Below are 12,660 nucleotides of genomic sequence, written 5' to 3'. Positions count from 1 at the left end.
TACTAAGAAAGATTTAGTTATTCTCAGATTCAAGTTAAGTATTAAAAACGTTAGAGTTTGTCAAATTGTTCCCATCAATAACAATGTTTAAAACAGAATAGACCTAAAGCATTCATGTTGCTGGCTATAAAAAAACAAAAGTATGTCCCACTTAAAACGCATAGAAACTAGGGATGTAACAATAACCGAGATATCGTGATATTGTATCGTCAAAAGTCTCACAATAATATCGTGCGCTGTCACAATATACCGAATTACAAGTTCCTTTGCTTGACCCTGCATTCGATTATCCTTATCCTTCCGCCACCTTTCCTGGGATGGTGTTACTCGGACCTTGGTGGCAGAAATAGTAGAACGAGGATTGATTCGGAGTCCCTGTGACGTGTAAATATAAAGTGTTTTCATTGTGTTTGGACACTTTGGTGGTTTAAACGATAATTTCGTCACTCGTATCACTGCAGTACTTTACCGTGTCCGTATCACTGCCTGTGGGTTTGGTAGTCGGTGTTGTGGTGAAGCCAATATTGAACAAATATTTGATTTAACGGGTGGTAACGGAAGAGAAATCATAACATAAAATGAAGTGCAAAAATCTAATTAATTAAAGTGGCAGTGTAAGATGAGGGAACAGTCGTAATCATTATCTGTGTAGTCCAACACACAAAACATAAAAATACGCTTCAAGCTCAGATGTGATGTCAAATCCGAGGTCCAAGTGGGAGTCGGAAGATAATCAAACGCAGGGTAAATGCATCTTTTTATAGTAGCAACAGGTTATAAACATCAGGAACTACATATCCCATGATTCATTTCAGTGCAAACAACATGAAGAAATATGTTTTTTACTTGAATTCTTGGGATTATGACGGAAATAATTCACACCAAAATCTTGTCAAGGTATTTTAAAGGCAAAAAAGTGTCTTATCTACAATTATATCAGCCTCTCCAAAATATCGTGATAATATCGTACCGAGAGATTTGGATATCGTTACATCCCTAATGGAAACCAATGTAAACAGCAATCAGCATGTTATAAAGATCAACAGTTCCACATCCCAATAAACCAGGAAACTTCAGACTATTTTGTATCCATGGGTTTCAGAATGATAAAAAAAAAAAAACAAACAGGAAGGTTACCCAAGCGATAAATCCGCTCCGGGCTTTTCCTTGTCGTCTTTGTCTGTGCCTCTGTTTGTCCCTTTCACCCACTCTCCCTTTGCTCATCTCATCCACAACCAACCTCCACAACCACCCCACCTCTGCCGCCCCACCTACCCCACCCAACCTCTCCCCTCCCGGGCATGACCGCAGCGAGGAACCAGCTGGCTCTCCCTTGGCGTAAGTACCAGCTCCACCTCCGTGCCCTCCGTCTACTTTCCTCTCCTCCGACATCCGCCCATCATGTCTTCATTTTCCTAACAGCTTGTGCATTGCCACATGTCTCTCCTACTAATCCAAAATGGGAAAATAAAAGTCTAATGTCTGTATTTTTTTTTGTTAATGTTGTTTTTGGGGAGATTTGTGTACAAACGCAGTAACCAGGAAGCAGGTTGTGCGTTTAAAAAGTACTTTTGAGTGTGAAAATGTTGTGTACGGTGATATTGCGGTTTGGACGTCATCGGGACAAGCATGGGAATGTTCTTGGTGATTACAGTAATTATGATTTATATCTAAAAAGTAACTGAAATACACCTTGACTTTGCTAACGTTCACTGAAAAATATTAAAAACACAACACAAAAGTACTACAATGTAAGATCCAAAGACAGTAGAAAGGACGGACCAAGACACAAGAGCTCATTTGATAAGCTCTTAAACAAATATTGTTAAATTTTCACTAGTCAAAATGTTATTTTTATTAACCGTACACCAATTTTTACTATAGGTGGCATTTATGTAATATTTTAAAGTGCATTATGTAACTTTTCTGGTTCAGGCTCTGTGATCTGCTTGACTCAAGGGAGATGTTATTGCTTTGCCTGGGATATTCCACAGTATGGCATTAAAATGATCTATGTTGTATTTAAGCAGAAAGTTTAAAATGCTCTAAAGTACCTTTGAAAACTTGCATTTCTACTGCAGGTGTGGTCTCCTCTCCATAGATCTGACCGGTGACTTGGCCATATAAGTTTAATGCTGTACTGTGAAACATTCTAGGAAAAGAAATACCAGAAAAGTTACATGCATATTTAACACATCACACAAAAATACATTATCAAATCAGTTCGTGCCGTATTTTTTGGACTATAAGTCACTCTCGAGTATAAGTCGCACCACCCAAAAAATGCATAATGAACAAGAAAAAAACATATACAAGTCACAACAGACTATAAGTCGCACTTTTTAGGGTGAATTTATTCTATAAAATCAGAGACCAGAAACTAACATTTCAACTTGAAAGTGAAGTTATAGTAATAAAAATAGAAGAGAGAACAACAGACTGTTAACGTCACATATGAACAGTTCTTCAGATAAACTATAACATAAACAACAGAACAGAACAAGTTTAACAAACTCTCCATCTCACTCCAAATCACTAAATCCATTCAATTCTTCATCCTCGGTGTCACTTCTGAGCAACTCCCAGACCTCCGGAGGTAAAAGGAGCACTGTTTCCTCTTCTGTGTAGTTGTCGTCAGACTCAGCATCAGTTCCAGCTAGAATTATTTTGGCCTTTCTGAATCCCAACAGGATGGTTTTGGTGTCACTGAAGTCCAGGCTTTGTCTATCCATCCAGTGACTTCCAGGAAAGTTGGTGTCACAAGTTTCTCTGTCATTCCAAACTTTCTTTCTGCTGCTCGATTACTGTTTTCGGCTGAATATTTCACTATTTGCAGCTTGTAATCTGCAAAATGTGATTTTCGTTTTAGGGGCATTTGTGTTCAGTCTTCTCAGTCGTCTTTAGAAATTTGTTTAAATTTAAAATTTTCAGTGGTACAGAAGTAATGGTGCGATTGACTGACATGATACAGACAGGACAGAGGCTCATGCACAGTAGAGTGAAGTGACAGTGGTACAGGAGTAATAGGAGCAGCAGATACTGACACACAAGACTAGAGCGCCCAAACCATGAAAAAAAGTGCGACTTATAGTCCGAAAAATACGGTAATATACAAACCTACCACAAACCTATATTGCAGTCCATTATTTTCTACTGTCTACAGTAATACCTATGGTAAAGTTCTAATCAACAGAGCTACATCTGAATTAAAAACTTAACATTTTATAAAACACAAAACTGACCATAGTGCAATGATTGTCCATCTTTGGTACAAGTATATAGATTATAGTATATCTTACAGTATAATAGCCTTAGTTATTTGTTTATTTAGCTGTGGTCTATGTTTATCCTTAATGGTGCACTGTGTAACTTTAGTCCGTCATCTGCTTGTTTCTATGGAAATTGCTTTGCCTGGAATGTCGACATTGAACTGAATCTGTCTCGTCTCGAATCAATTACAGGTCATTTGATTGCTTAAAAATACCTTGAAACACATTTGCTTTTCCACAGATCTGACCTGTAACTTGGCCTGCTGGTGTCACCTGCTTGTCTCCATGGAGATACAGAAGTTCAGTGTCATACTGTAGAGCCTTGGCATCTCCATGGAGACAAGCAGACACCAGGAAAGTCACGTGGTGCATCTTTATGAATCATGTGTCTCCGTGTACAAAGCTGTGTAACTTTTTTGGTGGAAGGTCCGCAATCTGTTCGTCTCCATGGAGATAGAGGAGTTTAATGCCATACTGTGGAGCAGGGGTCCCCAACCCCCGGGCCACGGACCGGTACTGGGCCATTGGTCATTTGGTACTGGGCCTGCAAAAGCGCGAACCCCCCCTCCCATACGCGACGTGGACCATGCCTCCTTCTGTACGTCGCCCCACTAAACCAGAACTAAAACAAGGTCTAAACCAGGACTAAACCAAGACTAAACCCGGACTAAATCAGGTCTAAACCAGGACTAAATCAGGACTAAACCAGGACTAAACCAGGACTAAATCAGGACTAAATCAGGACTAAACCAGGGCTAAACCCGGACTAAATCAGGTCTAAATCAGGACTAAATCAGGACTAAATCAGGACTAAACCAGGGCTAAACCAGGTCTAAACCAGAGCTGAATCAGGTCTAAATCAGGACTAAATCAGGACTAAACCAGGTCTAAACCAGGACTAAACCAGGACTAAACCAGGACTAAACCAGGACTAAATCAGGACTAAATCAGGACTAAACCAGGTCTAAATTAGAACTAAACTAGGTCTAAACTAGAACTAAACTAGGTCTAAACCAGGCGTAAACTAGGTCTAAACCAGGTCTAAAACCGGGTCTAAAACGAGTCTAAAGCCAGGACTAAACCAGATCTAAATCAGGTCTAAATCAGATCTGAATCAGATCTGAACCAGGTCTAAACCAGGTCTAAACCAGGTCTAAACCAGGTCTAAACCAGGTCTAAACCAGGTCTAAACCAGGTCTAAACCAGGTCTAAACCAGAACTAAACCAGGAACTAAACCAGGGCTAAACCAGGGATAAACCAGAACTAAACCAGGGCTAAACCAGGGCTAAACCGGAACTAAACCAGGTCTAAATCCAAGGCTACAACAGGTCTTAAACTAGAACTAAATCAGGTCTAAAACCAGGACTAAACTAGGCCTAAAACTGTTCTAAAACCAGGACTAAACCAGGACAAAAACCCAATCAGGTCTGCAAAATATTGCTGGATATAAAACGGGTCCGTGGCACTAAAAATGTTGGGGCCCACTGCTGTAGAGCACTGACATCTCCATGGAGCCAAACAGACACCAGAAAAGTTACACGGTGCACCTTTAAGAATGATTTGTCTCCATGTACAAAGATGGTCTAATACTTGCGCTAGGATCAGTAAAGTTACGTTTAAGTCCACATTTCTAACGCTGTGTCTTACCTCCATGCTCTCAGTGCGCTGCCCATTAAAGACCCTGTGGTAGACTGTGCCTCGCCCGTGTACCAGGCCGTGATCAGACCATCCGAAACCCCCCAGGACATGAGCGAATGGGCCCGCAGAGCAGCCAACCTCCAGAGCAAGAGCTTCAGGATCCTGGCACACATCACCGGCACCGAATACCGTAAGAAAATGCACAGTGTAGTCAGTTTGTTGTTAAAAATCCATAGTTAAAGGGTTTGTATGATGACCATTTTAACTGGGTAAACTGGCAGCATTGTGGTCCTGGCTCCAGCTGCTGTACTATGTGACATCACTCAAGACTGCCTTTATTACAGCCAGCCAAGCAAAATGGACTTTTAAAAGAGTTACTTAAATGTACGGTACTGTATTCTTTGATGAAGTTAACCAGGAGATGGATGTCAGTGGGCGTAATGAACTATGAACTGGTATAAAGTTTTGTGTGTTTTTTTTTTTTTTTTTTCTGTGATAGTAGATTTTTTAATTTATTCTTTCATTTGTACAGTGCAAGATCCAGATGAGGAGGCTCTGCAGAGGTCGAGGTAAGACTTCTATTTTCAGGCCCAATTATTCGCACCATTTATTTATCTGAAAAGAGCAGAATGTTCAGTTTTATTTAGCTTCAGCGACCACGCACAGGAACAAAACACACAAGAACACAACAACACTGTGCTGAGCCTCCAGCAAGAATACAAAGAGGACAGTTTTTCACTGAGTTTGTTTGTTTTTAACTAATACGTTAAACATGAACTATGGAACTTTCCTTGTTGAGGTTCTGCCACCTTTTTGCATCCATAGAGATTACATTGCTTTGTCAAGAATGTTCCACTGTAGGGCATTATTTATTATTTATTCATCTCTATGGAGACAAGTACGTGATGACACCAGGTCGTGTTGCAAGACGCCTGTAAAATAAAAAGCAAAAAAAGCAACGATAAGATAAAGCTTTACTGTGGAACATTTCAACCAGAGCAACTGCATTTCCATGGAGACAAGCAGGTGGCGGATCCTCCTCCAGCAAAGTTACACAGTGAACTTTAAAATCAGCTTTATACAATTTCACTCAAGAAAATTCAAACAAATGCAGTTTTTAGAAGTAGTAGTAGCAGTTGCAGCACTAGTAGTAGCAGTAGTAGTAGCAGTAGAAGTAGCAGTAGTAACAGTAGTAGCAGTTGCAGTACTAGCAGTAGTAGTAGTAGTAGCAGTAGCAGTAGTAGTAGTAGTAGTAGTAGTAGTAGTAGTAGTAGTAGTAGTAGTAGTAGTAGTAGTAGTAGTAGTAGCGTAGCAGTAGCTAGCAGTAGTAGTAGTAGTAGTAGTAGTAGTAGTAGCAGTAGTAGTAGCAGTAGTAGTAGTAGTAGTAGTAGTAGTAGTAGTAGTAGCAGTAGTAGTAGTAGTAGTAGCTAGCAGCAGTAGTAGTTGCAGTACTAGTTAGCAGTTAGTAGCAGCAGCAGCAGCAGTAGTAGCATTAGTAGCAGTTGCAGTAGTAGTAGTAGTAGTAGCAGTAGTAGCAGTTGAAGTACAAGTAGCAGTTGCAGTAGTAGCAGTAGTAGCAGTAGCAGCAGTAGCAGTAGTAGTAGCAGTAGTAGTAGAAGAAGCAGTAGTAGCAGTAACAGCAGCAGTAGTAGTAGTAGTGGTAGTAGAAGAAGCAGCAGTAGTAATAGCAGCAGTAATAGCAGTTGAAGTACTCGTAGCAGTTGCAGTAATAGCAGTACTAGCAGTAGTAGCAGTAGTAGCAGTAGCGGTAGTAGGAGGAGGAGTAATAGTAGTAGTAGCAGTTGTAGCAGGAGCAGTAGTAGCAGCAGTAGTAGTAGTAGTAGTAGCAGTAGTAGCTCAACTGTACAATACCAACACATTCCGGATGTGTTTTTTCAGAGAGAAGTTCGAGTCTGAGGTGAAGGGGCCACGCTTTGCCAAACTGAAGAACTGGCACCAAGGTCTGTCATCACAGATCCTCAACGTCCAGGAGTAGAACCAGCAACCGCCAACCACACCACAACACAACACACCAACACGAGTACACAAAACACACAGAAGAAGAAGGCGAGAAGACCGCCATGGACATAACGGTGGAGAATTATTTAAAAATGTTTAAATTATGGAGAAAAATGAGGAGGAAGGAGACTTGTGAATGTGACGTAGTTTAGCGTAGTAGGATGTAAGACTTTAACCGTTAGCGTGAGAATGCTAAGTGTAAGCTCCATATTTACTGTATTTGTCTGCTGCTAAGATCTGATTTTGCATTTGGGTTTTAATCTCTCTGTTTTTGTTTGTTTGTTAGTGTCCGTCTTTCTCGAATTGAAGAGAAATTGTACAAAAATAAGTGAAATAAAAGTGGCAATGAGCAGTTCTTTTATGCCCCCAGTAACAGTGTTATATTAGCCTACTCATGATGTAGACTGCTGGCATGCTTTAACAAGGCACAAAAGGATGAATATGTAAAAAATGCACTCAGAATGTACTAATATCAATGTGAATAAATGTAAATTATTAAAAACTAAAAAACTGCAAAGTGTGATTGTCTTTTATATGAAGTATTTCACTGGTATAGGCAAGTTTAAAACCAAATCAATCAAAGTAGGTGGACAATGTTTACAGTTGAAGTAAGCAGTAGTAGTAGTAGCGCAGTAGTAGTAGTAGTAGTAGTAGTAGCAGTAGTAGTAGTAGCAGTAGTAGTAGTAGTAGTAGTAGTAGAGTAGCAGTAGTAGTAGTAGTAGTAGTAGTAGTAGTAGTAGTAGTAGTAGTAGTAGTAGCAGTAGTAGTAGTAGTAGTAGTAGTAGTAGCAGTAGCAGTAGTAGTAGTAGTAGTAGTAGTAGTAGTAGTAGTAGTAGTAGTAGTAGTAGTAGTAGTAGTAGTAGTAGTAGTAGTAGTAGTAGTAGTAGTAGTAGTAGTAGTAGTAGTAGCAGTAGTAGTAGTAGTAGTAGTAGCAGTAGCAGTAGTAGCGTAGCTAGTAGTAGTAGTAGCAGTAGTAGTAGTAGTAGCAGTAGTAGTAGGAGTAGTAGGAGTAGTAGTAGTAGTAGTAGTAGTAGTAGTAGTAGTAGTAGTAGTAGTAGTAGTAGTAGTAGTAGCAGTAGCAGCAGTAGGAGTAGTAGGAGTAGTAGGAGCAGTAGTAGTAGCAGTAGTAGTAGTAGTAGTAGCAGTAGGAGTAGGAGTAGTAGTAGGAGCAGTAGTAGTAGTAGTAGCAGTAGTAGGAGTAGTAGTAGTAGTAGTAGGAGTAGTAGGAGTAGTAGTAGTAATAGTAGTATTAGTAGTAGTAGCAGTAGCAGCAGTAGTAGTAGGTAGTAGTAGCAGTAGTAGAGTAGTAGCAGTAGTAGTAGTAGTAGTAGTAGTAGTAGTAGTAGTAGTAGTAGTAGTAGCAGTAGTAGTAGTAGTAGTAGTAGCAGCAGCAATAGTAGGAGTAGTAGTAGCAATAGCTGTAGTAGTATGAGTAGTTCTAGTACTAATAGTAGCAGTAGTAGCTGTAGGAGCAGTAGTAGTAGTAGTAGGAGTGGTAGGAGTAGTAGCAGCAATAGTAGTATTAGTAGTAGTAGTAGTAGTAGCAGTAGTAGTCAGCAGTAGGAGTTGGAGTAGTAGGAGTAGTAATAGTTGTATTAGTAGTAGTAATAGTTGTATTAGTAGTAGTAGTAGTAGTAGTAGCAGTAGCAGTAGTAGTAGTAGGAGTAGTTCTAGTACTAATAGTAGCAGTAGTAGCTGTAGGAGCAGTAGTAGTAGTAGTAGTAGCACTAGTAGCGTGGTCACCTCTCCACAGACCTGACCTGTGATCTGACCTCGTAGCAGAACCTTCTATGAAATATTCGAGGCAAAACAATAACATACAGTATCCATGGAGACAAACAAGTGGTGTATCCTGCACTAGAAAAGTTACATAGTGCATCTTTAATAATAAAAAACTAAACTTTTTACTTGAGATTAAGATTTTTTTTTTTTGTCTTTATTATTCTACTGTAAAGATTTATAACTCCACTAGCATTAAAAGTCGTGTTGCAAATAGTGCACGCCTGCTAGCTTAGCATCCAGTGATAATATTTTGTGAAAATAATTTAATTTGAAAACTAAAAGAAAGATAAACCATGAATGTTGTTACAAACCTTAAAAGAAAGTCCAGTTTTGAGGATAACACAATTTTGAGAGAGATAATCAATAAAACGTTGGTCATTTTTGGTGAAAACGTGGCTTAAATTGGATGAGCACGTGAGTTTACCTGCGATGACAGAAGACACGCTCCTGGTCCAGTGGCGCTTTACTGCCCCCTGCTGGATTATATAAACTATTGCCACGTAACAGGACTGAGAATTTAGTATTTCTAGCTCCATTTTACAGTGAAAATCATTATCTGGCAACTCATATAACTGATATAGGAAGGAATGTAGAAATTATTACATATAAAAGTAAAAATAAATGGACTTGTATGGGTGGGGAAGTTGCATTAGGCCGATAGAACCAGCAGATGGCGTCAGTCAATTTTCTATAGATTTTATTCCTGGTACCTCAAGCATTGCTGCTACTTTTGCCTAAGTTCCTAATAGCTCCTAATTACAATGAACAGATCAATGACACAAAAAATAAAACATAAGAAATAGGACAGTTGTTTATATTTTATACATTTATATTAGTTTTATTTTATTTTATTTTATTATGATTTTATTTTATTTATTTATGATTTTTCCCCTTTGCCTTTATATTTACTTTATTTTTTTTTAAACTCTATGATCTATGGTCAGATTATGTTCAAATTAAGATAAAATAAAAGTCAGATTAAAATCTCAGATAGAGTAGTGCCTTCAGTTAGCATCACATACCCACAGAATATTGATCAGCTGCAAAGTACTACTACTACTACTACTACTACTACTACTACTGCTGCTGCTGCTGCTGCTGCTGCTGCTGCTATTAGTACTACTACTACTACTACTGCTGCTGCTACTAGTATTACTACTACTGCTACAACTACTACTACTGCTACTACTACTACTGCTACTACTACTACTACTACTACTACTGCTGCTGCTGCTGCTACTAGTATTACTACTACTGCTACAACTACTACTACTGCTACTACTACTACTACTACTACTACTACTGCTGCTGCTGCTGCTATTAGTACTACTACTACTACTGCTGCTGCTACTAGTATTACTACTACTGCTACAACTACTACTACTGCTACTACAACTACTACTACTGCTGCTGCTGCTACTGCTACTACTACTACTGCTACTACTACAACTACTACTGCTGCTACTACTACTATTACTACTACTACTACTACTACTGCTACTGCTGCTACTACTACTACTTCTGCTGCTACTGCTACTACTACTACTACTACTACTGCTGCTACTGCTAGTACTACCACTAATACTACTAGTATTTCCACTACTACAACTAGCACTACTACTACTGATAATACCACCACTTCTACTACTGCTACTGTTAGTACTACTACTACTACTACAATTACAAACACCTGCAACTATTACTAACACCACCACTACTACTATTACTACTATTACTGCTATTACTACTACTCTGTATTTACTTTTAACCACACTGAAGTCTTTAGGGCCCAAAGATTTTATCAATCAGCAATAACAAAATAAAAACACGTGTCTTTGTTTCTTTCATATTTAATTTGTTTTACTAATGCAACTTTAGTGTTCAAAAATCCTGACAGACATTTGAAGAATTTAACAAAAACATACGTCACACAATCATCTTAAAAACATTCGACCGAGATGTGTTCACCTGTAACACAACTTCCAAAACTTCATTCACAAAATTCACTCAAGAAACAGGATTAATGAGAAAATGAGAATCAATATGTGACTCAGTACTATCTGCTCTAGTATCTATTATCAAATTTTGCTTGTTTCCGTGGAGATGTTATTTATGGAAACAAGCTGGTGACGCTGCCAGGCCCAGTTACATATCAGATCTGCGGAGAGGCAAGCCCACTCCTACGTTTTTCAATGTATTGTTTTAACATCTGTAATTGAATAAGATGTTGTATGTTTCTCCAGTTACAAAAACATATTGAAACGTTGACAAAAGTTGAGAATCTCATTAATTAAAAGGAAATGGATTCAAAACTTGCAAAACTTGAAATACTGTAAATTATTCCAGTAATTTAAAAGGTCCTATATTACACAAAGTTGACTCTTGTGAGTTTTAGGACATGTTATAATGTTACCTCCTCAAAAACAGACCTGGAGTTGTGTTTTGTATCATTCACATTAGTCTGTCTACATCTCCAAAGCTTAAAATGCTCTGTTCCACCTTGTGATGTCATGCAGGGACAGTTTTCAGCCACGTTTTACTTTTTGACTTTTCACATTAAAACAAATCCGCATATCACCGTATCACCGTATCGGAAACAATCTGCGTCCAGACACGTCGTTTCTGTTCCGCAATCAACGCCTGCCCTGTCCACACAGTAACGCAAAACCGCCTGAAACGCTCATCCCGTGACAGGCTGGTGTCATGTTGTCACGATGTCCCAACGTCACGTGAGCGGTAAAAACAAGGAAGTCTGAAGTTGCAGCAGCTGATTTTGAGCCGAGGGAGATGGCAAGTGTTTTCGTGGACCAACAACTAGGTTCAGTACTTAGCGTAACACTGGATTTTAAGACGAGCATGGCGGCTCAGAGTGAGGACTGACTCGTTTCTGTGTCTGCAATCCTTCACTATCCACACAGCTTTGAGCATATTTATTTACATTTTACAGGAATTAAACTTAAAACCACATGGCTAAGTTGCATAAACTGAGCGTTAAAAAAACAGCTCACTATTGTGCACTGATGCGGTTCAGCTTCTGTCAGACTAAAGGACACGACTCAGTGGAATATGAGTGTTCTTTCTGTGACAGAGGGGTGTTCTGCTGATGGTGAGTCTGTTCTGTTCTTCTGTCGCGTTGGAGATGGTTCATGTTAAACTTTTCAGAGATTATGCGGTCTATGCGTACGATCATACGCATAGACCTTTTATATGAATGGACATATATTCTAGCTTCTTAGTGTTTTGGTGCTGAATTAGCTACTTCGTGGCTAATAGACCTACATCAGTGTATCAGCGTTTTCAGGCGTCCACACAGTGCCGGATCAGATCTGTACTCAGATGAATTTGTGGGAGCTGGCGGCACCAGATCGTTCCGTCTCTGGAGCTGTTTTCCATTGGATTAGTGTGAACAAACACTGCATCCACAATGAAAACGACTCGAATATGAACTAGTGTGGACAGGGCCTTTCTTTAGTAGAAATAAGCATTTCTAGGGCTGAAATTGTCTAAATGTGAGAAGGTGTATGGAGTTTAACAACACAGTGGAGCACTTCCTGTATTACCACATGACATCACAAGGTGGCACAGAACTCAGCTTAATTATACAGCGTTTGTGTTAAACATGTGTGAATGAAACAAAACAGAAAACTTCAGGTCTGTTTGTGACGAGGAAACAACATTATAACAGACCAGAAAAAAGTGAAATATGGGCCCTTTAAAATTGGAAAAGGCAACGAAAATTATTTAATATCTGTAAAATTTGACACACCAATAATTAGAAAATCAAAATCAACCTTTCAATTTGATCAAAACACAGCTGACCTTTTGAAACCAGTTTATTTCTTACCAGTGTTAAATCCCCAAAAATCCCTTTTGCTTTTCTGTAGTGTCAGATTTGATGGAAAAATCAGTGACATTTATGAATTTGACATATTAAAATGAATAAAAACACAA

At 39.0% G+C, this 12,660-nt stretch overlaps 1 protein-coding gene across 2 annotated transcripts in view; it reads left to right on the top strand.

Annotated features, from left to right (window-relative positions):
- Positions 1-7,444, top strand: part of ldb3b (LIM domain binding 3b) — a 30,645-nt gene extending 23,201 nt beyond the window's left edge. The window contains exons 7-10 of one of the 2 annotated variants that reach the window (XM_020928809.2): positions 1,312-1,338; positions 4,932-5,098; positions 5,441-5,477; positions 6,808-7,444. In XM_020928809.2, coding sequence (XP_020784468.1) covers positions 1,312-1,338; positions 4,932-5,098; positions 5,441-5,477; positions 6,808-6,904 — 328 coding nt within the window. In that variant the 3' untranslated portion in view covers positions 6,905-7,444. The remainder of the gene's footprint in view (positions 1-1,311; positions 1,339-4,931; positions 5,099-5,440; positions 5,478-6,807) is intronic. The other variant, XM_055150361.1, reaches the window with a different exon arrangement.
- Positions 7,445-12,660: the final 5,216 nt, after the last annotated feature.

This window comes from Boleophthalmus pectinirostris, unplaced genomic scaffold (assembly GCF_026225935.1).
Source record: "Boleophthalmus pectinirostris isolate CB_2022bp ecotype Guang Dong unplaced genomic scaffold, ASM2622593v1 HiC_scaffold_14, whole genome shotgun sequence".
NCBI classification, from domain to species: Eukaryota; Metazoa; Chordata; class Actinopteri; order Gobiiformes; family Gobiidae; genus Boleophthalmus; species Boleophthalmus pectinirostris.
Note: the sequence above shows the minus strand (reverse complement) of the source record. Positions and strands in the feature narration are given on the sequence as shown.